The sequence below is a fragment of the Aureobasidium subglaciale genome (assembly GCF_000721755.1).
Source record: "Aureobasidium subglaciale EXF-2481 unplaced genomic scaffold scaffold_0, whole genome shotgun sequence".
NCBI lineage: Eukaryota > Fungi > Ascomycota > Dothideomycetes > Dothideales > Saccotheciaceae > Aureobasidium > Aureobasidium subglaciale.
Genome location: NW_013566995.1, coordinates 131,266 through 156,856, shown reverse-complemented (window position 1 = coordinate 156,856; position 25,591 = coordinate 131,266). Strand labels below are relative to the sequence as shown.

At 50.2% G+C, this 25,591-nt stretch overlaps 11 protein-coding genes across 11 annotated transcripts; 6 read left to right on the top strand and 5 right to left on the bottom strand.

Moving 5' to 3' along the window:
• The first annotated feature begins 220 nt into the window (after nt 1–220).
• Nucleotides 221–1,497, top strand: AUEXF2481DRAFT_34284 (uncharacterized protein). The gene is made up of 2 exons (XM_013493136.1): nt 221–648; nt 705–1,497. The coding sequence occupies exons 1-2, from the start codon at nt 364–366 to the stop codon at nt 1,281–1,283; spliced, it is 864 nt and encodes a 287-aa protein (XP_013348590.1). The 5' UTR covers nt 221–363; the 3' UTR covers nt 1,284–1,497.
• A 1,898-nt stretch (nt 1,498–3,395) lies between these two features.
• On the top strand, nt 3,396–4,821 carry AUEXF2481DRAFT_45396 (uncharacterized protein; the record flags this gene model as incomplete). Its single annotated transcript, XM_013493134.1, has 2 exons — nt 3,396–3,524; nt 3,580–4,821. 2 exons carry the CDS (start codon nt 3,396–3,398, stop codon nt 4,819–4,821), a joined length of 1,371 nt encoding a protein of 456 aa, XP_013348588.1.
• Nucleotides 4,822–5,004: 183 nt separating this feature from the next.
• AUEXF2481DRAFT_116787 (uncharacterized protein) lies at nt 5,005–5,800 on the top strand. Its single transcript, XM_013493133.1, has 2 exons — nt 5,005–5,272; nt 5,333–5,800. Exons 1-2 carry the CDS (start codon nt 5,188–5,190, stop codon nt 5,710–5,712), a joined length of 465 nt encoding a protein of 154 aa, XP_013348587.1. The 5' UTR covers nt 5,005–5,187; the 3' UTR covers nt 5,713–5,800.
• A 1,403-nt stretch (nt 5,801–7,203) lies between these two features.
• AUEXF2481DRAFT_116891 (uncharacterized protein) lies at nt 7,204–9,502 on the bottom strand. Its single transcript, XM_013493132.1, has 4 exons — nt 8,393–9,502; nt 8,258–8,342; nt 7,593–8,205; nt 7,204–7,513 (listed from the first exon to the last, which is right to left on the bottom strand). The coding sequence occupies exons 1-4, from the start codon at nt 9,275–9,277 to the stop codon at nt 7,504–7,506; spliced, it is 1,593 nt and encodes a 530-aa protein (XP_013348586.1). The 5' UTR covers nt 9,278–9,502; the 3' UTR covers nt 7,204–7,503.
• Nucleotides 9,503–10,261: 759 nt separating this feature from the next.
• AUEXF2481DRAFT_116771 (glycoside hydrolase family 9 protein) lies at nt 10,262–11,072 on the top strand. Its single transcript, XM_013493131.1, has one exon. It carries the CDS (start codon nt 10,451–10,453, stop codon nt 10,850–10,852), a length of 402 nt encoding a protein of 133 aa, XP_013348585.1. The 5' UTR covers nt 10,262–10,450; the 3' UTR covers nt 10,853–11,072.
• On the top strand, nt 11,004–12,108 carry AUEXF2481DRAFT_34278 (uncharacterized protein). The gene is made up of 2 exons (XM_013493130.1): nt 11,004–11,686; nt 11,742–12,108. Exon 1 carries the CDS (start codon nt 11,093–11,095, stop codon nt 11,660–11,662), a length of 570 nt encoding a protein of 189 aa, XP_013348584.1. The 5' UTR covers nt 11,004–11,092; the 3' UTR covers nt 11,663–11,686; nt 11,742–12,108.
• A 1,148-nt stretch (nt 12,109–13,256) lies between these two features.
• AUEXF2481DRAFT_55 (uncharacterized protein) lies at nt 13,257–15,152 on the top strand (the record flags this gene model as incomplete). The annotated part of the gene is made up of 4 exons (XM_013493097.1): nt 13,257–13,930; nt 14,016–14,987; nt 15,040–15,056; nt 15,112–15,152. 4 exons carry the CDS (start codon nt 13,257–13,259, stop codon nt 15,150–15,152), a joined length of 1,704 nt encoding a protein of 567 aa, XP_013348551.1.
• Nucleotides 15,153–18,524: 3,372 nt separating this feature from the next.
• Nucleotides 18,525–19,837, bottom strand: AUEXF2481DRAFT_34271 (uncharacterized protein). Its single transcript, XM_013493127.1, has 3 exons — nt 19,470–19,837; nt 19,153–19,227; nt 18,525–19,099 (listed from the first exon to the last, which is right to left on the bottom strand). The coding sequence occupies exons 1-3, from the start codon at nt 19,572–19,574 to the stop codon at nt 18,608–18,610; spliced, it is 672 nt and encodes a 223-aa protein (XP_013348581.1). The 5' UTR covers nt 19,575–19,837; the 3' UTR covers nt 18,525–18,607.
• A 414-nt stretch (nt 19,838–20,251) lies between these two features.
• On the bottom strand, nt 20,252–21,075 carry AUEXF2481DRAFT_116667 (uncharacterized protein). Its single transcript, XM_013493126.1, has one exon. The coding sequence runs from the start codon at nt 20,966–20,968 to the stop codon at nt 20,333–20,335; it is 636 nt and encodes a 211-aa protein (XP_013348580.1). The 5' UTR covers nt 20,969–21,075; the 3' UTR covers nt 20,252–20,332.
• Nucleotides 21,076–21,816, bottom strand: AUEXF2481DRAFT_116666 (uncharacterized protein). Its single transcript, XM_013493125.1, has 2 exons — nt 21,756–21,816; nt 21,076–21,700 (listed from the first exon to the last, which is right to left on the bottom strand). The coding sequence occupies exon 2, from the start codon at nt 21,690–21,692 to the stop codon at nt 21,219–21,221; it is 474 nt and encodes a 157-aa protein (XP_013348579.1). The 5' UTR covers nt 21,693–21,700; nt 21,756–21,816; the 3' UTR covers nt 21,076–21,218.
• Nucleotides 21,817–22,653: 837 nt separating this feature from the next.
• AUEXF2481DRAFT_61058 (uncharacterized protein) lies at nt 22,654–24,785 on the bottom strand (the record flags this gene model as incomplete). The annotated part of the gene is made up of 2 exons (XM_013493123.1): nt 22,654–24,506; nt 24,656–24,785. 2 exons carry the CDS (start codon nt 24,783–24,785, stop codon nt 22,654–22,656), a joined length of 1,983 nt encoding a protein of 660 aa, XP_013348577.1.
• Nucleotides 24,786–25,591: the final 806 nt, after the last annotated feature.

Below are 25,591 nucleotides of genomic sequence, written 5' to 3'. Positions count from 1 at the left end.
AGTGTTTCAGATAAAGGAAACTATTGGCGATGCAACGAAGACCGGAAATGCCATTCTGAATTGCCGTAACATTTGTTATTCCAACAAGTCGTGGAGCGCATATCCTCAAGTGTCTCAACAGAAGTGCTACGGACAGCCTGACACGATGTTTGAGAGATTGTGGTGAAACGGTTTTCCAATGGGAAAAGAAGAAGATTCAAGGAAATGTGGTGGTTACGCCGGAGTAGCCGGGTGATGACGACACTGTTTTGGAGAAAGCTCTCGTGAGCTGCCTCTCACCACTCTGACGCGACAAGGTCGTGTAGGAGAGCGGATCGCGACTCTTTTTATTTGAACAAAACAGCATTCAACACATCAACAATCATGGTGCTTGTTCCCGGACTGCTTCCGCCATCGCGCGAGAATTGGGTCATCATCAACAACCTTTGGCAGTTCTTCCCTGTCGTGACTGGTATACAATGGCTCATTGACTGGTATCCTCAAGGCAAGACATCAGTCGAGTCGCGCTTCAATCTTCCTGGAAAATGGGCTTGGGCTCTCATGGAGGCTCCCGGCTTCATTACGCTGCTCTACAATATGAAGACGCTGCCGGCTGAGCTTGGTTTGGGTCCCCTGCCTTGGGTCAATTGGACTATGGCCGGTCTCTACGTACAATCACTCGCATTCTCCGTCTTCAAGTCCCTCAGCTAATTCACCCATCACAGTCTATTCACTACTTCTACCGCGCCATCCTCTCCCCACTTTTCCTCAACCCCAGCATGTCGCCCATCCACCCCATTGTCTTCGTCTCAGCTCTAGCCTTCAACCTGACCAACTCCCTGTGTCTTTCAGGCTTCCTAGCTGGTTACGGTCCTACCACCGTCTACGACTGGTCTGGCCGCCTCTACTATATCCAAGCGGGCCTTGTCATCTGGGGCTGGGCCCTCCTCGGCAACATCTTCCACGACGAGGACCTCCGCGAGATTCGCCGTTCCGCTCTCCGCCGTCAGAAGATCCAAGCCAAGAAAGATAACAAGCCCATTGAAGGTGTCAAGAAGCTTTACATGATGCCCAAGAACGGTCTTTTCCATTACGTGCTTTTCCCTCACTATCTTTGTGAATGGTTTGAGTGGGCTGGTTTCTGGATGATTGGTGGTTTGGCTTGTACGCCTGCTAGGGCTTTCTTGTTCAACGAGATCAGCACCATGTTGCCTCGTGCTCTGCAGGGAAGACGTTGGTATATTCAGAAGTTTGGCAAGGATAGGGTTGGCAACCGCAAGGCTGTCATTCCTGGTCTCATCTGATTCTGGAGAAAATTCTAGGATTCGGTCGGTCTTCATGGACGTTGCTCTATTCTTTGAAATTAATCATGTCTTTCTATAGCTGCAAGTACGACTAGGTTCACAAGCAAGGAGAGTAAGCAATATGCATACTTTTTATGGACCCTGTTTTTACATGTACAGCTGAAGCTTGCCAGGCCCCTAAACATAATACCATCTTACACTCCTGTTTGCCCCCTTATTCTACTTACTCTGTCTCCGATCAATGATACGTTCACGACTTATAGCCAAAGCCGAGATGGCGACCTAAAAATTGGAGGGTCATGGACACGGTGTCTCTCTTCGGCTCCGTCATAGAAAAGTGGGAGAGTAAGACAACACGGCCGATACAACTGACATTTGAACTTCTTGCCGGATAGGATGTTCAAGAGTAGGCTTCGTAGTTGATGGATGACATGCTGGATCCCGCTTTTATGGTGGTTTTCGATTTTCTTGATGGGAGGAGTGCGGATTTACCGCTCCCTTGCATAAGTGAGGGCGCTTAGAAACTGTAGGCTTTGCTCTCTGTGCTAAGTGATCGGTTGATTGGTAGATGTGGAAAGGCACGATTATTCTGAGGAATTGGGGATGGCAAATGGTATTAGTGCTCGTGTCAATAATTGGTGTTTTAGCAGCACAATTTATTGTGCCTTGTTAAAGCGAGAGGTGATAATGCTATCTTCGACTGTGAGAACCAATACTTTTGTCCTTTCCATAGTGTCCTTTCGTCACTTTGGTATAATGCTGTAGTGTAACAGTTGTGTAATCTGCACATGCTGAATCAACTTGGTGTTTTTGTTATTTTGTGCTCTTAGGCCTAGCCTTCGTCGTATTCATAGGTATGGTTGGAAACAGATCTGGAACATGTAAGACCAATCAGTCACCACAAAATCTACTTCAGGAAAATAGTCAAGGCTAGTCGTAAGAGATTATGCGATTGAGTGCTCCCGCATTTGCGTTACGAATACGGAAAACCGCTTGGGCAAAACCATACTCAGAGCTTATATGGGTCTATCAACCTTCTGGTGGAACCCCCCATCTCCGAGCAGCAACAACACAAATCCACATGTCACTGCGCGTGACCATACTCACGCGATTTTAGGACTTAGTGCCTTTGTCTTGGCATGGTCAGTATAATCTGCCCGATCGGAATACAAGTATGACTTGCGTTTTTCGCAGTATCGCGAGCCCTGTACTGCCCATACTCCGCAGCCGGCAACAGGACATCTGACCGCAGGGGATACCATGTCGAAGAAATAGTGTAGTTTGAGGAGTTTATCCAAAAGTCGAGCTCGGGGTTCCAAGTAGTGCAGATGAGAATCAATCTCATGCAGACTACCGCACTTTATATAGAGCCACGACCGACTTACGACAGCGAGCCTTTATCTGGATAGACGCCAGGAAGGGTGGAGCCGGTACTTGCAGAAGAAGCGATAGGTATACGGCCTCTGTTTCCCACCTTGACCTTGCTGCATGCGAGTGTTGGATATTGGTTGATTGACAAGACTTGAACCGCTCAAATGACTGACCCACCAATGAACCAACATGTCTGTCTTGTTGCCCTTGACCAGTGATAGTGTATCGTTTAGCGCTCAAGAATCGTCGAGCGATGAATCGAGGCATCAGCGCACCCCTTTGACATCGATAGGCCTGGGATTGTCGGTTTGCTCTTCTACGGAAGCGCTTGGGTGTATGTGGTTTGTTGGCTATTGGGTGCAAACCACCTCGGCTCTTACATGCGTGTCGAGTACGGAGCTTCAATATGTATCAAATTGCATCTGGCGGTAGCGTTCGCTTGCTATCAACTCATAGTTTACTTCCATATGTGGCGTACCCACGTGAACCCACTCTTTCACATAGTAGGGACAATTGTTGGACGGTAGCCCCTTCTGGGACTCTATGTAAGCAGCGCATAATGCGGACACTGATATTCAGACGCAGCGCGTAATGCGGGCACCGATAGTCAGACGCAGGGGCGGTCTGCAGACGCGTAGAGTGGCCTGCATGCTCGTGGCACGTGAAACATACACGCTTTCTTGAACTCAACTTCACCATCCCATGCCCATTCGTCTTCTCACTCAACACTTTAGCAGGGCGATGTGGATTTGCAGCGTTGAGTGTTGTCAGAACGCATCAGTGCGGGTTACTGGCGATTGTTTTATTTGCGGGCGGCACCTCTGCTACAAGCACGTGGCGCCGACATTTCATACTTGTCCAGACCTCGACGTGAGTTCCACGCGCTTCTTGAGCTCGACATGCATACTAATCCACGCTGATCAAGGACGAGAAAGACTACTATCCAGCGTACATGCAAGCAGATCAGAAAGAGATTGAGATGATCAGCAAGAAGATCAATTACGCCGCACTCGAATCTCATGCTAGAGATCTTCGACTGGGCATATCTTGCCACGCTATCACCCTCCCTTTGGACCGCAAGACACAATACGAGGTCATTGGTGGCATGAACGTGCACATCAAGGTCCAATTTGAAGACGGTGTTACTTGGTTGGCCCGTATTAGACGCACAAACGCTACTTCTCCACCTCCAGTCGTACGCGACTACATCTTCCGCAGCGAGATTGCTACTCTCCGTTTCCTGGAGAAACTCAACATACCTTCTCCCAGAATACATGGGTATGCTTTGGAGGGAGATGTTGGTAATGAAGTCGGTGTGGGATACATGTTCATCGAAGAGCTGCCTGGAACACCACTCTGCTGGGGTGATCTAACGCACGGACAGACGCGTAAGATCGTTGCTCAAATGGCCGACATGGCGATTGAAGTCTCCAAACATCCAATGGATAGCATTGGTGCTCTCCATCTACCATCTCCAGGGACCATTGGTCCCATCGCACGAGAAGAACTCTGCGATCTCGTTAACGGAAACTTACGAACCCTGGGTCCGTTTACCAGTATGCAAGACTACTGGGCCACGTACCTTCAATCCATTCTGGCTCAGATCTTGGATCGTCAACTTTACACCCTCCACCCTATCGACGCCTACCTCATTCACAGATTCCTTCTCGATCTGGTTCCCCAAGTCTGGACAGCAGAAAAGGAGCCCTGCTACCTCAAGCACGCAGACGACAAAGGCAGTCACATCCTCATCGATGCTTCCGCCAACATCACAGGAATCATAGATTGGGAATGGGCACTTTTCGCTCCTGCAAGCTTTGCCCTCAACAGTCCTAAAGCACTCTTCCACATACAAGACTTCTTCGCTGGTGAAACCGCGTTGTCCAGCTCTGAATCTTATTTTGTAGAGTGCTTGGAGGGTGAGGGGAGAGCTGATTTGGCAAAGGTAGTTAGAGAGGGGAAACAGAGCCTTTTCTTCGACTTTTGCTGTGCGTTCGATGGGAGGACTGATTGGGAGGGTTGGATGGGTGTATTCAAGGGGCTGAGGAAGTGTGTTGGTGTCGATGATGGCTTAAACTGGGATGAGTGGAAGCAGATTACTTTGAAGAGGTATGAGAATGATGATGGGGTGAAGCAGTTGCTGGCGAGGGGAGCTCTGACCGATTGAGCTTCTACAGACGACGAAAAAGTATTGTTGTATCACGACGACGGTGGAGCTCTCATCAACCGGGGTTGTGGTCTAGTGGTATGACATCTTCTTAGCATTGCTCTCATAGCATTACTGAGTGGAGAAGGTTCTGGGTTCGATTCCCAGCTACTCCATCTTTTGGTTCTTGTCCTACCTGTGTATGGATCGACGTTGTTTTGCTCTATCGCGGTGAAGAGGATGATATAGAGATGGTTGAAGCAAGTCTGTGTTTTGTCAAACTTGGTGCTGGCTGCTCGATCTAGAACGGTGTGTCGGACTTTAGCTTTTGCCAACAGCTTCAGAGACATTCCATGTCATCTTCTAACAGCTAAGCTGCTGGATTCAATGCGCCAGAGCACAGAAAGGCTAATATCACTGCGGACGAGGGTCGACAGCATATCGACCTCTTGCATGTTGTACACAGCCACCGGTGCAGTACACAGAACAAATGAGACCTCGTAGATCGTAGAGGCTGACATCTTGCTCCAAGCCTTTTATCCCTGGTGGCTGTGTGCTTTGTACTTTGTACAAGACATGTGTTATGCCCGGTGCAGCACTCGTTTATTCCCGTACGTTCGGTGCATCGATCGTAGCTTCCGCTATTCTGACTCGAAGACTACACCTTCCTATTTGGCTCAATGCATGCTTCTCGATCTCTGCTTTATCCACCAAGACATCACTCATCGCAGTTTTGCAACAGTCGCATCGAGAAATACGCTGAGCAAAGCTAAGCGTTTATCAGGCTTCAGCGAAAACTCTTTCCTCCACAAACCCAAAAGCCGCGCAGAATTTCCACTTTCCACTCAATCACCAGCCAAGAACTGCCAACAAGACGTACAATGGCTGGCTGGCAAAAGGGATGTGAGGTAAAAGCGCAAGCAAAACGTTAATGCCGCTTCTGTGGATCGAACACAGTGCCTCCAGAATTCACTCGCACGAAATGCAAGGGGGGACAGAAGTTGACTTCAGTCTGGCGCTCTCCCAGATGAGCTAAAGCGGCTTGTTGGGAAATTTTGTTGTCAGATCAAATATAATGTATGGCATCATTACGGGAAAGCCCAGGCTCGATCTTGAGCCCATGTGGCAAGATACTCGGGCGGCCTGAGAGGTCCATGTAGTCTTGTGGTTGGTGGATAGGAGCCTAGATGTACAGGTGAAAAATATCTGGCAACTTTCCGCGTGTGACAATATCGCCGAGCACATCTCATTGGTCCTCCTGACATAATCCAAATTTCGAACTTCGAAAATCAACTTTTGTTGATGTAACGGCCATCTCATGGGTTATCGAATCGAAGTCATCAATCGTGGGTGAGAACATCCAGAGTCACCTCTCGGTATGTATATCCATCATCAAAGTTTGATGTCGCTGCTGCCAATGGTGAATGTTGGCTTGGAGTGCTTGCTAATGGTAGCACCCTGACCGAGTCATCGAGACAATCGAAGACAAAGATTGCGAGAATTGTGGAACAAGAACAGGCCAGCTAAAGTGAAGTGTCATATGAAAGTCGGATGATTGTATGGTAGATCTGACCTTGTCGTGGCCAAGAAATGCAGACTATCGTTGGTTTCTCAGAGAGCAACTCGACGGAATTAAAAATAATGTTAATGTTCTCCATGGTGATCTAAACACACCTGAGCACTGTGTTGAAGAAACAAAGGGATCGATGAGATCCCACAGGTACAGTCGTGAGAGACGACGGCGGATTCTCCGCTTACCTGGTGGTATTGACCTGACAAGTTGGAGCAAGGATCAGGCAACCATCAGGCCTGCATCTTCTCATCATACACGCACGTCTTGCCCAGTGCACAAAAACTCATCCTCGCATGTGTAACCATGGTAGAGATATCCGCCTCATCTCTTCGACAGACAAAATCAACAACTTTTTTTTCCAACTTTGAATTCTTCGTCAAAATCGATCACACCCCTCGATCACACGACCTCCCAAACATGCAATGGACACCCATTTTTCGCATCCGCAACGCTTGCGTTAGCAAGTGCAGCAAGCACGGCACACAAAGAAGCAGATATCGCCTACCTCGCACCTCTTCAAAAAGTCGATAACGTTATACGACTCTCGGGTCAATACTTCGTGACGCTGCATAAAGCATACAGCACACACGACCACCGCACGTCATTTGAGATCGTTGTCAAGTTCGCACGTTCGGCTAGCCTAACATATTCATACAACTGCTAGCCATAAGCCATGTTGAGTAGTATAGATCGGAGAGCGGTTCAGATCTGGTATGTGGTTGTGGTTGAACATCGACTGCCGGTGTATCACGCGTCGCCGACGCGTCGCAAAAAAGGCGTGTCCTTACATGTAATGCTGTAAGCTTTGGGCTGCTCCGTGAGTCACCCACTCCAGAAGATTTCTCATCGTTTCGATATTGTATAGAAAGGTAGAATGATCGTAGACTTCGTTACTGCTTTATTTTTTGCTGCAAACAAGGAGTCCATCCGTCCCAGCGCCTCGCTCGAAGAAAGTAGAAAATATCAGCTCTCATTATTGCCACAGATATCTCTCAATATGAAGGTCAAAAAGAAATACGCCTAGCCGCAAATGTTGTAAATGTCCATGTCGTTAGATGCAAATTATTCCTCGTTCAGATTATGAAAGCGTGGCCATCATCATGGCAATCTTCCTCGCTTGTCTTCTTTCCTTATCTGCCGCTGTGAGAGAAGTCAGCCATGCATTATTCCAGGGAATTTTGCGGTCTACGCAGAAAAGACACACCATCACCGCGCAGACCTGACAAGCGCCATCCTACCTTTCCGATCCTTCTCCACACGAATGACTTCTCTCTTAGGACTCCTGTCTCTTTCGACGTATTCAACAATTTCACGGTCGGGGCGACGCTCTCTGTACTCGACCATCTCGTAGCCGGATTGTTGTGGTTGGGCGAGGACGATTTGACCATGATGGTGGTGTTGGGCTTCACGCTCGAGACGAAGAGCGCGAGCTTCGGCTTCTAGTGCGCGGACCTCGGCGTGGACATCTCGACTGTGTTCGCGACGGCGTTCAGGGAGGACAATGGTCATGGGTTGTTGCTGAGGAGGAGCGGGTCGAGACGGCTCGTGAATGTAGATGGGAGCAGGAGGTGGTGCAGGAGCTTGCTCTCTGATGTAGATGGGAGCTGGAGGTGGCGGTGGTGCAGGGTCGCGGATATAAATGGTCTGAGGCTGAGGTGGGGGTGCAGGAGAAGGTTGGCGTACGGTACGTGCTGGAGAGCTGCGACGAGTGCGGGTAGAACGGGCAGGAGACGGGGCGCGAACGGTAGGAGGGTTGATCCATTCGGTGCGGAGATGCTCGAAATGTTCTTCTGGTGGTGCGCCTGGGTCGTCATAACGGTATGTTTTGGTTTCTGATCAGATTAGTATCCTTAAGGATTCCATCGGGGAAGAGGCGGAACTTACTCGGCTCCTTGTACTGCTCACTGATGCGAATCACTTCGTCAATATGCTCCTTGTCCAGAGCTCGCTGTACAACGATGAAGTCCTCCTGCTTCTTGTCAGCTCCGGGTGGAAAATGGAGAGTCGACGGCGTCTTACCTCTTCCTCGAAGGGATAGCCAAGGTTGATGATAGCCTCCTTGCGTACCAGCCTTTTGGGCATGCGAGTCTTGCCTTTCTTGCCAACCTTAGCTGGGCTCGGACTGCTGTGTCGACTGACTTCGGTGAAACTGCTCTGACTGCTACTGCTGGAGCTGCGAGTGGTTCGTGAACTGCGCTTGGTCGTCGAGCTACGGGCATCGCTCCTTGCTCGGTCACGATTTACACGTCTTCGATGGACGCTCTTTTCACGCATAATCTCGACATCGCGGTACGAGTCCTGAGGAGAGTAGTCCCTGTGTCTCACATCCTCGTATTCCTCCTCATAGTATCGTCCAGGAGGCCCACGAGAGGGAGAGCGACGACGCGGCAGAGGGATGGGAACTCCAGGAGGGATGCGATAGTCGTCGGGTTCGTGACGACGCAACGGTCGGCGGTCGAAAGTGTCGAGACTGCTCTGTCTCCTCTGCAGACCGCCCGGTCTTGGAGCGTTCCTGGTCTCCCGGAACTCAAAGTCATCACGCTCGACAATCGACTTCCTTCTGTACGGAGCGAGCTGAAGGTCGGCGAGTTCACGAGGATCTCTGTCACCGAACAGCTCGCGGTCCGAGCGACGGGGCCTTGCAGCAGGACCATACGAGTCTTCTGCAAAGTCATTCCTTTCACGTCGTGGAGGTGGACCTCTGTCGATTCTCTCCTCTATGCGGATATCTTGGCGACCCGGACGGTCATGTTCGGTGAAGCGGAAAGTCTCGCGCTCCTCGACAGGAGCAGCAGGTCTGCGGGAGTAGCGTTCGAAGCGGTCGCGGTCCCACCGTTGAGTCTGAGGTTCTTCTGCGTAGCCAAGGTCGCTGCTAGAATGACGGCCGTACTGTGAGCGTGACATGACGAAACTATGTCTCGCACCCTGACGGCTTGCGGGTAGGCGATGTTTGGTAGGAAACGGCTGCGACTCTGTGGATAGCGCGGGGTGGGCTGGAGTGTAAGCTTCACACCGAAGAAGTGTCTTTTCAAAGTCGCTCAGCCTCAGGTGTAATCTGAACTCCTTCTAATTCTTGAATCTGACGTCGAGCTCTTCAGGTAGCACCTGCAGAAGAAGAAAGAGCGTGCTTATAGTCAAGAAAGTAGGTAGGCGCGACAAGGACGGCGCGGTCCAAGCTGCACGTCGGCGCCCAAAAACCAAGGCGCAGCCCTGTGAACGTCATGCAATCCCTGAGATACCCAATGATCGACCATCTCCAACCTCCTTGATTTCCTTCCATACCCCAATCATCCAGCTTCCTTATCTCGCCCTTATGCCTTGTTGCCTGCTCGGCGGAATATACTCCTCTCGCTCGTCACAACTTGCAGACATCCAGGTCGCACTCTCTCTGCACACGGACGTGATGTTTGACCGAGCTGTCTTCCCTCACCACCGCATCCTCTCGACTTGTACGCAAAGATTGCAGAGCCCAACACGTACGGCCACAGTCAGCTGAAAACTGGGCATCCCGTCCGCTCTGCCATACATAAGCAGTTGAACGGCAGATTAGTACTACGGTGGGTGACCACGTGGGAATCCCTGCTGTTGTACGTTTTGCTTTGGAGTCCCTGTATTCTCTTTTTGCCTCGAGACGAGTGTGAACAGTGTCGAGTTTTCCGTAGAGGACGGTTCGAAAACTACGACTGCTCTTTGGTAACATTCAGCCGCAAAGCCAGCCGCTCTGTGATGGCTATATCTTTCTCCGCACACCAATACATTCCGTCCTGGCATCATTCTGCTCCGTGCCTCGTCATAAGAGGCCATCTTAGCATCATGCAGTAGTCGAGGTGCTCTACCTGCGGGGCTAACAGCTCAACTGCCAGGTTGAGAAGGTCCAGTGTCGTAGAGACAATGTATTTGATCCCTACCGACCTCACCTTTTGTCTCTGGTCCTCCTCATCAGCAATTCGAGGCTCTTGTGTTCCTGATGGCTTTCAAGAATCTAGTGTATATGTTACTACTGACATTAGTGCTGCCTGCAGTTTCCATCTGCAGTAAGCTCGAGAGACGATAAACGCCGGTGGAAAACAAGCTCCCATGGTTCATCACAAGATGCACGATAATCAGTGGACGCAGCTACCGACACCTCCAGATCTCGATTCCAAGCGAAGAGAGCTGCATCGCCCGTCGACGGTCGCAACACTTCACATGGGAGCTCCAGCAGCTATGAGCGCAAGGCTATGGTCTCCGTTTGACTCTACTTTCGCTCAGAAATGCTTGAGCGCTGCTCGTATAGGCTATGCTGCTGCCGAAGCCAACCCTGCGATATATGCTCCGAGCACCGACTGGGATCTTGGCGGTGGCGCCTATAGCGACGACGATGTCAGAGACGAGTTTTACTGGGCGTCTGCAGAAATGTACATCACAACTTCGGAAGCACAGTTTGAAGAGGACGTCATGTCCAACTATTACTACACGGCCAGGGCGGCCGACCAGTGAGAGCCATGTAGAGCAAGCTACCGAATCAATCCAACCTGGATCAGTTCTAGACAGCCCGTTAAAGATATAATGCAGCTTGAGGATGTTTTTCTCCAAGCTGTACGTACGACTTCCAGAAAATGGTGATGCCTACTTCAAGACAGGGTGACATGCTCCAACGAGATTCGAGGCCCGAGCTTACATTGCTAAACAGCGTCAGAAGAATGGCAGTAACCATTTCTCAAGCACAACACACGCAGGATGCAGTCAATCACAGCAAGAAGCCGACCAGCCTTAAGGAGCGCTCAGCTCTGTCTCCGCTACCGCTATGCGACCGACGCACCTGCCTCAGCGCCGCCGCTCCTGCTAAAGCTCCGCTCCGACCTCAAGACGGCCATGAAGGCCAAAGACACAAACCGCCTCAATGTCCTCCGCGGCCTCCTCGCCGAAGTCACCAATGCTGCAAAGACAGCCCAGCCTCTCGACTCTGATTTGAAGCTCTTGAGTCTGCTGCGCAAGCGTACAACAGCTGCCAATCAAGCAGCCGAGGAGTTCTCAAAAGCTGGTAGACAAGACTTGACGGAGAAGGAGAACGCAGCTATCAAGGTGTTGGAGGAATATGCTGGTAACGTGGAGGTTGTGGGTGAGGACTATATCAAGGAGGTTGTGCAAAAGACAATTGAGACTATCAAGGCTGAGGCCGAGGGCGCCAAGGTCGTGATGGGTGATGTGCTTAAGAAGCTGTTGGCTCCTGGAGGCGCCTTTGAGGGTAAGCCTGTTGAGAAGTCTCAGGTTGCAAAGGCTGTCAGGCAGTTCTTGGATGCGAAGTAGATGCCTGTTCGCGTCTCCGCCAAGGTATGTGTGTACATCTCATTGCCTACATTGATTGCGAAGCTTATCATGTTCCCAGCTCCCCAATACACTCCATTTCGTTTACGAGGAAACCACGTCCTCGAGCCACTTTCCAAAATGTACAAATATCGCGTCATACAAATGTAACAACAGTCATCCATCGCACCTACCTCGCACGTCGCTTTCCTGCTCCGCATGAATTAATCATCATTCATCTCACATCTTCATCCATGTTCATCTGCACGACCACAATCTAATCTTCGCATCCTGGCCATGGAACATCGTCTCGCTCCCTGGAAGTCATCAACCAGAGGTCGCTGGCCGTTCAGCAGGTGCACATCTTCAGCAACCTTGCACTAGTGAAAAGTCAACGTTCGCACTGGCACTCTTGTACGTCATTGAGTCCGCCGTCTGGATGTCTTGAGGACGAGCCACTTGCTTCCAGTGTGAGTTGAATGTATGTTGGACACTGTGAAGCTGAAAGGTTCCATTCTCTTACTTGATAATTATGTACCATGACGGCTAGGAACGCTGGTATCCCTCGAAAGGCGGGTCAATGCCCAGTCGCCTGACTGGCTTTTCTTTTGAATCATATCCAGCATGCTATATGAGGTAAGTCGTCCTGATCTGCAAGCTTGGGCTTCTGTCTTCCTGTGGCCTGACCCAACTTAAGCTTGGTTTAACAAGGTCAATCACGATAGCTCACTCCAATCATCATGAACCCGCCGACCATCGACTTCGACGCGATTCCACACCTTTGATAACTTTTAACAAGAGCAAGCGAGCTCTGAAATTACCTCAAGTCCTAGCACCCCGATGTACACGTACGACCCCAGGTCCACATCTGCAGCCCCAGATTTTCCAACAGCTTTCTCCACGTTCGCTCATCTCTGTCCTAAAGCTTCGAGTACCCGATTTGCCGACGTCCTTCCGTACCTGAATGAGCGTCAGGTACACACATGGACCTACAACGATCGACTGAGACCTCAATCGACACACTTTGTATCAAACAGCCGGCCTCTGGATGCCTGAAGATAGATGGTACTCTGTCAAAACTCCCGTCAATACAGTCGTCATCGGCAGCTCCAAGGATATCAGTCGAAAGGGCTGGGAAGGAACAGTGGTTGTAACGACGACTGATTAGACCCACAAGATCACTCGGCGTCTGTTATGTGGAAAGCTTCTTCCTCACCACCCCTCAGTCGGAATCCACATCAGCAAGCCTAGCAAACTTTCATGCCTTTGTCTGCGCGAACCAGTTGGTTCCAACCTGCTCTGATAGAAACTTCTCCTGAACCTGCCTGCTTGATGTAAGCCTCCGCGCTTGATTCTAGCTTAGCATCGTAGACTAAGTTGTATGTCGCTCCTATGATCAAAGTCACACACTTGTTGAGTGTTGATCACAGATGGTCGTTGCGTCAAGAAGACGAGGCTGGAGTGGAAATCCCTATTTTTGCCGAGAAGACATTTTCCAAGCTCCAGTTTTAAGCCTGCCTCTTTTCTCCCTGCTTGTACTTCTTCTTCCAACTACATTCGCTACATGAAATCTTCTCTCGTTCAATCGACACAGAAGATGAAGAACGCATACACGACACTAGGCTTCGCCCTCGGCGCCTCTGCTAGTCTACACCCTCGCGACCAGTGCTGCTTTTCTCTGAACGCCGCAGGTGGTCAGAGTGGAGTCGTTGGTCAGCTTGGTGATGGTCAGAACAGAATTGGCCAGAGTGGCGGACTCGCGAACCAGCAGGGCACCTACTGCTTGAGCAATGGCGGTCTGACAGATCAAAGCGGCCGCGGATGCATCCTTACTCCCCCAACGACCCAGTTCCAGTGCGACGTCGGTGCATCTCCAACCAACGGATTCAGTGTCAACTCGAACGGTGACTTGACGTACAACGGCAACACCCAGTTCTATGCTTGCGCTACTGGTGACAACGGTGGTTACAACATCTACACCGTCACCACTGGCGATCAGACTGGATGCGTCAAGATTACTCTCAACACTGGTGGACAATGCATTGGCGGCGGTGGCGGCAATGGTGGTTCATCTGCCCCTGCTTCTTCGGCACCTCCTGCCTCGCAGCCTGCCATTTCAGCACCCCCTGCTTCCAAGCCAGCATCATCTGCTCCTCCAGCTTCCCAGCCCCCGGCTCCTGCTCCTCCAGCTTCGAAGCCTGCCCCCTCTGCGCCTCCTCCCTCAGCTCCTCCATCCGGTTCAGCAAGTCAGGGAACCCCATGTGCTACCCAGTAAGTTGTTCAAGCTTTCTACACATTCCATCGAGCTCTGTTGACGAACGAATCGATTGTTTGATGGGTGTAATCCAGCGAGAAGTAACTGCCCCAACGGTCCTGGCACATTCATCACTGTCACACCTTCGACATACCCTACCAGCTACGTTGTGAACGGTCAAACCGTCATCTTCACTGCTCAGCCTTCGTCATGTATGGCTATGTCTACAGGTGGTGGCAATGGCGGCGGCAACGGAGGTGGTGGTAACCAGCCTCCCGCAAACAATGGAGCTGGCAACCAACCCCCTGCCACTAACGGTGGAGGTAATGGCGATGCTCAACCTCCTGGTCCAATGCAGACCTCGACCATCTACCAGACCACCTACTATGCAACCGTCTACAGCTGCCCGCCTGAGGTCGGTGACTGTCCTGCGACTAACGTCGGTGTCAGCGGTGGCCAGCCCACTGCTCCCGCCTCGCAGCCTGCTACGACGCCTGCTCCTAGTGGTCCAGCTTCTCAACCTGCTGGCTCCAAGCCTGCTGCATCCGGACCTGCCCCTAGCGGACCTGCATCTCAGCCCGCCGCTTCTGCCCCTCCTCCAAGTGGAACTTCCACTGGCAACGGTGGCAATGGAAATGGAAAGGCTTGTCCTACTGCCTTGACTGGTGCTTACCAGACACCTCACGCCATTATCCCTATCAACAAGGACCAGCCTGGCACTTCTTACGGCACTCAGTACAACGCATATATCAGCTCCAGTAACAGCACTATCTTCAACTTTGACATTCCTGCAAGCTACTCTGGCAAGCAATGCAGTGTCATTTTCCTCTTCCCTAAGAAGTCCGACCTTGAAACTTCTGACTTCACCATGTCTGGATCCGGTGGCATGAAGTTCGACCAGCTGGCCTCCCCCGCCCCTTTGACCGTCTCGTACAGCAGCTGCCCTGCTGTCAGTAGCAACATGGGTACTATCGCCAGTGTCACCCCTGGGAACAGCTACATAGTTGCTACTGGCGCTTGTCAGCCTGGTACCACCATGTCCATCTTGGCCAGTGGTACCGGCGGAATGAGCCTGTAAGTCTAGTACATGATGTTTCTGATGACAGTATGCTAACACAAGTCGCAGTACTTACTTCCAGGACTGTTCGTCCATCTATCCAATCCATTCTAGTGATCATATTACTGACTTTGACCACAGGGAACCCCAGCCCTATCGGTGTCTACATTACCTCATGCTAAAACGCCTTCGAGGTAGATGACATTGACACAGTCTATCAAGGGCTTCCACTCAAGCGTTGATGTAAGACTACTTCAAGCTCTACTACCATTTTCCTAGTGATGATGACGGCCCCCTCGCCTAAAAGTTCTCCCTTAGTCGCCCTCACCTTGACACTCCTTTTATGATCTTTGCTTTCCACGAAAAACGCCCAGCCGATAGACTGGTTTTCGCTCTTTTGAAATAGTTGCCCTTGTACTACTGCTATGGAGACAGTACTTAAAATAATATAACTGTATTGTCTGATGAAGCTTCATCGTCCGTGTCTTTATATATATGTTGCTTCTGTGTGGAGATACTGGTATGAGCGACTGCTGTCCTTACTGCTGTTTAAGAATCAGGTCGGAATGGTCTTTGCCCATGTGATACTGAGTGTTCCTGCCGTTTTGAGTGACTTTGGAGTGTTTCGATTCGAGTAAAGGGCCTTTTGTCGTTACACAATGAATACATCAGCAAGACTGAAGGCCAGAAAAAAGGAGACAAGGAAGTATGACTAGCCCGTTATGACGATGATGATGGGATCTTGTAAAACGTCACAAATCAGGGGACACGGCGGTTGCATTTGTGTGCCATTTGCTGTAGGCAAGATTTTTTTAAAGCCAGAAAAATGAATCCACTAGTTTGTATCTTTTTCCAAAACCACGAGTCTTTTAAGATGTCTGGTTTCCGAAAGTAAGTGATAATATAAGGGGGGGGGGGGGGGGGGGGGGCGGAAGAATTTGAACAGGAAACAGTATAATTTTGCAAGACCTGTTTTCATTCGGTCTGGGTTTTGAGGATATTTGCAGGTGATAAGAGGATGAACAATGACATATGGTTTGTTAGCGACACCATGCGTGTTTGCTCGACATACTTGATCAAATGGAAATGGTATAGATGTAGATGTGATTGAGTCTGTTGTCAAGGTGAATCACCTGGGGGAAAGAGAAACACGGTGGATGGAAGATGTAGAAATAAAGGGACTTGAAGAGCTGTGATTGCAGTTCTAGCTAAATTGGCTGAAGATGATGGATTTGGGATGATGGATTTGGGATGATGGATTTGGGATGATGGATTCGGCATGATGGATTTGGGATGATGGATTTGGGATGATGGATTTGGGATGATGAAATTGAGTGACGTGAATCTGGAAGGTATAAATCTAGAAGGTATGACTGTGCTGATATGTAATTGAACCAAGCAGTAGAAACGTGAGATAAAGAAACCACGCCTGAAGGTGCTGTAGCATAAGTGGATGAAATGTCGTAGCCACGATTGAAAAATGGCAAGAGCGATCCGCTTTCGGATGCATGTTCCGCCAACTCGCTTTACTATAATGAAGGACCTGGCTTTTGAGAACTTGGACTTCTTCGAGAACATGTTCAAGCTTCTTAAGATACTTCTTCTCTTAAGGACTTGGAGGGGGCTCCAAGTCACCGCATTAGCGATGTTTCTGAAAGATGTTCGCCCAGGTCAGAATGTACCTTTTGTGTTTCGCTGAGCCCCGCCTCTTAGTTGTCTGCGATGTTCGGATTGAGGTTGGCTCCGTCGGACATCGCGTTAATGTTCGATGGCTTGATGTGATGAGTGTGGATATAAGATCGAAGAAAGCAATGAGATAATGGTGGACGTCAACGCTAGAATAGTGGTGAAAGTTAAGGACTGTGTGAGTGAACAACGAGATTCAAAGTGAATATTCGTCAACAGAATCTCACAAAGCGTCTCCAGCGTCAGAAACCTCTGATTTGATATAGACTGTGCCTTTTCACAGCCCTAAAATAACGGAGCATACCATACTGTGAGTAGTGATGCATGCGATTTTCCAACAGAACATTTACCAGCGACGTAAGCATCTCCAGCTCCAGCAACACCTGGTACGAGATTGACCGTGCCTTTCTACAGCCCTGTGATAATGGAGCATGTCATACTGGGAATGATGATACATGTGATCGTTCTCCAGCTCCAGCATCACCTGGTGTGAAATTGATTGTGCCTTTTTACAGCCCCCTGGTTTCCGAGTATCCACACTGTGTGTGGTTTTGTCCCATCATGAGGCCTGTCAAATAGCACAATCATTGTCGAGCCATCAAACATGTGACTGGAGAATATCTTAGAGACATGCTGCAGCGACATCTCATATCACAGTAAATTTGTTCTTGCATTTGTATAGCTGTGCAGAACCACGTCTCTTGTACCCGGAGGACCAAATGTCTCTAATGACGTCCGGAATCCTAAAGACGGTCCCCAGGATTCTGATGTTCATATCTCATGGGAGATCAGTGCGTGAGACATTCGTGCAACACTTTTCGAGTCATGATGGACATGGTTATATACGGGAGAAACGGTACAACTGCTTGTAACGAAAGCAAATTGATGTGAAAAGAAAGACATGGATAAGCGAGCGGAAATCTGTCAAACATGCTCGAGCTCGGTACAGAACGTCATGAAGCATGACAGAACACGATTCCTCCTCGGCATCGAAGCTTGTCTTCCAACTCTTGAAATCAGGCAATAAAGACAGGAACCACGATGTTGTCGATAAACCGTATCAACGACTCACAAGCACCACGAAGCTCCTGTTCTCCTCGTAAGCCTTGTCTTCGAATAGGACAATCATCATGCCACTTCATCCAGGCCGCAGTAACCCCAAGACTATTAACAATCTCTGGCTCCATCTTGTTGTAGATTCTCAGAATCTCAGTCCATCGTCGATGTGTATAAGCGATGTTCTGCTCCGTTTCGCGGATAGGGTGTTCGAGATTGAGAATGTCTTCGTCGCACCTGACTTTCGGAAGCTTCTTGTCAAAGGTGTGGAAATCTTTCGATCGCTAGTCGTCTTGTGTTTCGTCTACCAGAAGGTGCTGAGCCCTGCCTCTTTCTGCGGCGATGAACAAGATACGGTCTAAGCGCACATGGATGAATGTGATGGGGTTCACGGAATTGCGGCGTGCCTGAATGAAGATGAGCGCATGTCAGAGTGCAGACGAAAAAGAACTTGCACGCTGTATCGGTCCAACTTCGTGATTCATTTTGTAGTAGTTGTGGTGTCGTAGAAATAATGGTAGTCTTGAGTCTTGATTGATAGCGTCACTGCTAGATGTTCTGATAGTAAAGCGAGATAGTGCGAGGTAATACGCGCGAAGATCCACAAGTACAGCCGTAGATGATGTGAGGAAGTGGCGTTGATGGAGCACTGACGAGCGTTCCTTCCAGATTAGACTTAGTGAGGCTCATGGTCATCTTTCCACATTCAGTATCGACTACAAACAAAGAGCTGTCAAAAGGCAGAGACAATTTCACAAAGCGGCAGTTGCAGCGAGAGAGATAAGATGATCATTTCGAAATCGCAAATCTCAGCGAGGAAGAACATAATGTCGCTCTTGATTGTGCCTTTCTATGGCTTTTGAACAACCAGACTCCGTGGAAGAAGCTAGATGCTCTACCATCCCTTCTTCATCTGGAGAGCGTGGATGTTACGGAGACATCCCTTCATGGTTTCCTCCAGATTCTTCAAAGCCCCCTGGATCTGGTTGAAGCTGAGAGCCACGGTCTCGGGCTCAAACAACTTCATTCCATCCTCCCAAATCGATGCCCACTCCTCCTTCTGCTCCTTCATACGCTGCAGTCCTTCAAGGGTGGCCTTTCCAACTCTCTTGAAAGTCATGTGGACGTCGTTGCCGAGAGCGAGACGGGGGCAGATGGCGGTATACAGCTCGGGCACAGTAGCATCGGCCATCTTGTCTGACTCTCCAGCAGGTATCTCAGGGGCGTCGGTGATTCTGTAGATGATATGGGGCAGCATGGCGTTGGAGGTGTTGATACTCTGCTGAGAGATCTTGGGGCCCATCTCGTTGAAAGCCTCGAGAGAGTCTGGGACGGGACTTTTGGCAAGGCTGACGAGACCGCGGCCACCGAACCCGTGAAGGATGTTCTGTGGTACCTGATATGAGTATACAGTCGTGGTTATCATGACTACAGACTTACCTGCATGGTGTCACTAACAGTGACTTTGGGTGGGTTGGAGGAGCGGAATGCATCGATCTCCGGTCCATGTGCGGCCTATAACCGGTTACCAGTCAGCATATGCTTCTCCTTGAAGACGAAAGATTTTAGAGCTGCCGCGCAAGAATGCACAAACAGAATCGTGCTTATCAAGATGTCCATTGAGAGTCGTGAACAAACCTGCATCTCCTCGTCCATGTCTCTATTCTTGAACTTGTTTATGCATATGCACAGCTATCTCTGGAAGAGGGTATGACTGACGGGATGGATCATATGGATGAAAAGCGCGCAAGACTTACAAGAAACATGCGTAGTTTGTCCAGAAGATCGTCGAAGATGATGATGGCCTCTTCGATAGGCTCAACGATACGATCGTCGGAAGTTGGAATGATAGATCCGCTCATGTTGATGATGATCACTATGATCGATTGATGTCGTTGTCCCGATGAAGTTGAGGTTCTTATATATAGCGATGGCTGTCGAACAAATCGTATTCGCAGACTTCGTTTCGTATGACAAACAAAACATCCGATGAGGTCGTTGTCTTAGACAGAAGCAATCGAATTCCAATGCACACATCAATCATGTGAACGAACCGAAAGCATGATCAAATCCCTATACAGACAAAAGTCTTAGTTGCACCATCGACTACGGCACGTGAAATGCCACAACTATGCAACGGTAAGTACGAGAACAAGCAAGATTTGTTTTCTGATACAGTAGCAAAGATAGTTTGTATCTAGATCTTCTTTGTGCAGATCTCACTTCCTGAGAACAGGTTGTTATCAGGAATTCATTTATAGGTGCGGTGGACGGCGGTACTTGTGGTAGAACTTATGCAGAGTGTCATGGAAGGTTAACAACGATCAAGCAATCACAATCTGTTGATGACTTATCCTGAAAGAAAAAGAAAGGATCATTGGCTTGTGTATGTAAATGATGAAAAATGTGACCTTGTAGACGGAAAATCGCATATGACCTCATCTTATCGTTGTCGATGACGCGACCCCTGCCCGAATGAAGGCATACCCGATTCCAGAAATGTGATACTTTGTGCTGGGAACGTGAACGGTGAATAGCTCCATCTGTGAACGGAAGCACATGTTTCCACCTCCCAACTGCTGCAACAACGCCGCGAGCCTGACCCCAGGCACAATAAACTTCAAGCAAGCTCATCCAACCACTCAAGCCAAGTCTCGGTCACCTGAACACGATACTGCTCAAGCATAGAAAACCTGACCTGCGAGCCTCTAAACTCCACATCCTCCTCCTCACTCATCTCGTCATCATCGCCATTGCCAGGTGTAAGCTCCTTCTGAATTTCAATCTCAATCTCCTTCATCTCCTTGATCAATCCAAAGTACTGCTTCTGGCTGTTGTTGAAAGCGCTCAAGCTCTCCCTCAAGTTCTTGTCATGGTCGAGTAATTCTGATGCGAGGGCGATCTTTGCGAGGTTGCAGGCATTGATACTGCCATCTTCATTGATTCTGATGACGGAATTGCCAGCGCCAAAAACCAGGCGAAGTTGGGTGATTTGGAGATTGTGATCGCAGCTGTCGGTGAGGTGCTTGTTGACTTGTGCTTGTGTGGTGACTAATTCGTCGAGCTTTTGCTTTCTCTGTTCCTTGAGAATGTTGACTTTGAGAATGTGCCGATCTGAGATCTTGGGTGCGGTGGACTTTGTGGTATCTCTCGAGAGAGTGGTGGCAGGTGTAGCGTCTTTCGATAAGATGATAGGGGACGTCAAGGGTGGTGTGGTGCTTTGGACTTGAAGTTTTGTCGTCGTGACGGCATCCATCTTGATGAGATGCGGGTATCAAACGCGCATGTGCTGGAAAGAATTGATCATGGAAGCACGAAAACTTGAGAGATGCAAAGACGAACTGCGTTGGAATTAGGGAGACAAAGGTGAATAAAAAGGCGAGATGAGACAATGCTAACAATAGCGACAACGATCTGAATAGTAACGTGAATACGCATGTGTGAAAACCCCCTTCCACTCGGACGAAGTGATGATCTGCCTGCTTGGGAGTGATGATCAAGAGGGATCAACCAGCATGGGCAATGAGGGCAGCAAGCTTCTTGATGAGAATCTCCCAATCGGCTCTGGGCTCGACCAGGCCATCGACACCGCGAAGAACCTTGACCATTTCACTGTAGACATGGTTCTCGGAATCGCTCTCGGCCAACTCGTCAACGATGAGCTGAGCCCTGTCGAGGATCTTCTTGATCTTCTTGTAGTTCTCCTTCATGTCGACGAAAGCTCGACTAGTGTGGATGTCGTTCTGGACCAAGAGATAGTTGCAGTCAATCAGGTCGGCAGCTTCGGGAGAGTTGAGATCGATAGGCTCGCCGAATTCGGGGAATCCAGCTCTGAGGGTGTCCTTGAGGTGGACGAGAGCGGACCAGGATTCGGTGGTGGCCTTGAGTTTGGCTTCCTGCACCCTGAGCTGGTGCACCTCCTCCTTCAGAGACGCTTCGAGGCGCGAGAGCTTGGTCTGATCGTTGCTGTCGGATAGCATGGTGTTTTCTGGAAGTAAGAGTCAGCTGGCGGGAGCGTGGAGATAGGATGGTTCGACCGATACCCGAAGTCGTCGCTCAGTACGTCGTTGCAAAGGGGGAAGAGTTTACGGAGTCGAGTCACGAAGAAATAGTCAGGGAGATCGGGTCGTCGACGACTAAGCGGACGACTAAGCGGCGACGACTAAGCGATGGAAGCTCACGGATCGTAGACTAAAAGGGGCTTGCTGACAGGAGTGTCTGCCAGAACATTACCGAAAGGGGTTTCGAATGCTAGATAGTAGATAAGTGAACCTGATTTCTGATCAGTGATGAACCTAAGTGAAACATGTGTGAACACAAAGTGAAAATATAGTGTTGTAAGAGAAAGATAGAAATGAGAAGCATGTGACAATCTCGAACGATCGAAATTGTTCCTCCAGCAGTAGCGTCCCTCGTTCCAAAAATGATTCTGCATTTCTACAGCTCCGTACTCCTCGTGTACCTCGACAGGGAGATGTGATTAAGAAGCCACCGGTCCTTGTACCCTGGGGCAAGCATCTCGTCTTTGTCATGTCTCCTACTAGATTTGTTTGTGCATTTGTACAGACATGAATTTGTCTCGAACTTACTCCCGGAGATGCATTGATGTGAACATCTCGTGTGTAGTAGCGCTCTTGATGAAAAGCTTCATGCCTTTTTATAGAACCATTTTCGCAGTACGTCCAGCTTGGAGAGCCCCAGTCTCGAGATTTTACCTTGAGTATACAGGTGCAAAGAGAGACAGCCATGAAGATTATGAAACTCACATTGGTATGAAGAAGACATGAAATTTTTGCTACCAGACTATTCGCTTGGTGATCTGGGAGTTCTAATAACAAGAGAACAAGAATATATCCCCAACCCTTTCTTTTACTCCACCAACGCCAGACACATGAAGTTTGACCATGATAAAAATGCAACAAGTCAACAACAGCACACCACTTATCTGCTTCTGGTACTGCCGTTACCACGCTTACCAGCGGTGAGCCACTTGGCCAATGAGGCGGTTGTGTGACGATCACCCTCACCCTGTCTGGCGTTGCGGTTCATCTTCTGTTGACCCAGCTTGTGCAGACGCTCGGCCTTGCTACGGGCAACGTCGTTGGTAACACCGTCCTCACGTCTGTTCATGCGGCTGACGCTGCGAGTGCGGGACATGGCGCGAGAGATGCTGTTGCGGTGCTTGGAGGTTGCGTCGCCGCCGTCGACGTCCATCATGTCGGCGTCTTCGACAGCCTCGGCACGACCACGAGGACGAGACTGAGAACGAGCGCGAGCACGGTCGGTGATGGAGGTGGCGTCGTGACCGAGAGCCTCAAGACCCTTCTCCATCTTCTCGAGTTGGACGGCCTTCTTGCTGCGGGGAATGACGGCGCGGTTCTTGAGCGACTTGCGGGCCTTTGCTTCGTTGCGGATGAGTTGGCGCTTCTCGCGGATGAGCTCGGCCTTGTAGCGGATATCTGCGTCGTCGGCCTCTTCGACCTCGTCCTCTGATTTGTCGTAGTAACCCTCTGCCTCCAGACGGGCTTCCTCCTCTTCCAAAGCGGCAAGCTTGCTCTCGATCTCGGGGTCGACAAAGTCGTAGACGTTCTTTCCGTCGAGGAATTCGGGCATCTTGTCCTCGCGCCACTCGGGGTTCTCGAGCATCCATTTCTCCTTGAGGTTGATGTTGAAGACACCAGCACCGCCGTTCTCCTCTTCGATGTCGCGCATGAGGGTGATGCGGTTGGGGTCCTCCTTGTCGTACTTGACTCTGGTCTTGACAGAGGAAGGAACGAAGGTCTCGCGAACGACACCGCCCATGGGCTGAGCAACGTGGATACGGCGGAGAACGTCGTTGAGACGGCCGGTGACTTCACCAGAAGCGTTGGTACCAGCCTTGAGCTTCTGGGCGTTGCGCTCGGCAAGAAGACGGTCGCAAGCGGCGTTACGGACGTTCATGAGACCCTCGGTGGTTGTGCAGGAGAGCTGGAGCATCTCGACGTTGTCGGACTTGCAGAGATCGGCAAGAGCTTGTTGTGTCTCGGCATCAAGGTCCTCGGGGCGCATGGCATCAATCTTGTTGATGACGACGAAAACGAGCTTGTTGGCGAAAAGAGGCTTGATGGACTGGAAAAGTTGCATCTGGGCCTGGACTGAGTAGCCACACTGCTCGGACAAATCCATGAAGTAGAGGATGGCAGAACGCAAATGGGCGATGGCAGTAATCGACTGCATTTCAATTGTGTTCATCTCTTCCAGGGGGTGGTCCAGAATACCGGGGGTGTCGATGGCCTGGAAACGCAGCATCTTGTAGTCGAAGTGGCCGACGAACAGACTCTTTGTGGTGAAGGCGTAAGGCTGGACGTCGACATCGGCGCGGGAGATGTTCTTGAGGAAACTCGACTTTCCGACGTTGGGGTAACCGCAGATCAGGAGAGTGCGGGTGTTGGGGTCGATGGCAGGGAGACGGCCCAAATGCTGGCGAACCTGCTCGAGGTAGAGGAGCGGGTCTTTAAGACGCTTGCAGATAGTGGCCATGCGACCGAGGGCGGCGCGCTTGAGCTGCTTGCACTGGAAGAGCGACTGACCGTACTTGACGAGACGGACATAATCGCGGGACACGGTCTCGATCAAGTGCTTTGCGGTCGAGAGCTGGCCGAGGGCGATGCGGAAATGGTCGGCATCGTAGAGGGTGTTGAGCAAATCCTTGTGGAAGGGGTGGATGTCGGCGAGACGAGGGAATCCGTCGAGGACGGCTTGGATCTTTTCGGCAAATGTTTCGCAGGTGAACTTGATCTTGCGCATGTAGAAGGCTGCGACTTGTGTTAGTCTGCTGTTCGTGTCGTCCCTGTCTTGATCCCCGTGTATTTCTCTTCCAAGTTGTCGTTCGTCGCTCTTGCAGAGTCGCCCATCCGCAACGTCCCAAATCCTCCTCTTTTCGACGGCAGAAAGTTGTACACACCTCTAATTCTCGAAATCTTGAAACCCGCTCTGATCTGAGTAGGCAATCTTCTCTGCGTTCTGCTCAGGACAATGTCCAGGAACTCCTGCGACGTCGGCACCGGGGCGATATCCTTCCACGTCGTCTTCATCTTTGCGGTATGTGTTGGGTGTAAATTTGTGTATTTGGAAACCGCGACCAAAACCCGCTTTGACTTGCTACGGAAAATTGTTCGCCTCCAGACTTTCAAAAGTTCTGCCAACAAGGCGGTCTGCGGAACTTTAGCGCCCGCAACAAGCTTGAAGGGACTTTTGCTCGCCGACCTCCGCGCGGAACTGCCAAGGCTGGCCCTTTTGATCACCATGTTTGACTTGACTTTCTTCTGCTCTTCCTCGACCACTCTCCGCTTTCATTCCACCTGCGCTTGCGACCTTCTCTTTACCTGCTCTCTTCATCCCTTTTCTATTCACTGGTACTGGTCGCGTTCTGCTCAGTCGTCTGGGCGCGTCTACTGTCTGTCCTCAGCCAGTCAACGCTTCCAACGTCCGTGCATCTGGCAGACCGAGATTGCTACCCCTTCACGAGGACACTTACCCTCATCTTTCCCTCTATCTCATCAAGCCCCTTTAGCTCAGTTGGTAGAGCGCGGCACTAGTAATGCCGAGGTCGCCGGTTCGACTCCGTCAGGGGGCATAGACCTCTTCTTTTGTTCCTGGTATGACTGCGAACCATGTAGCCTTTTGGTCTTTTGCATCCTTGGTACAATGGGCATGACCCAAAACTATATCTTTCTTCTGAAGACCCATGCCTGACCTTCGAGACATGACTGTACCTTTGGATCCTGCCATGGAGCATACCGCTCTCCAGTGGCATTGTCAGCCTTTTTTGCAAGTCCTTGCATTCTGGCACGAATGGTTGTAGCATAGGAGCAGGGAGCATGAAAAGAGAGACGCTCTC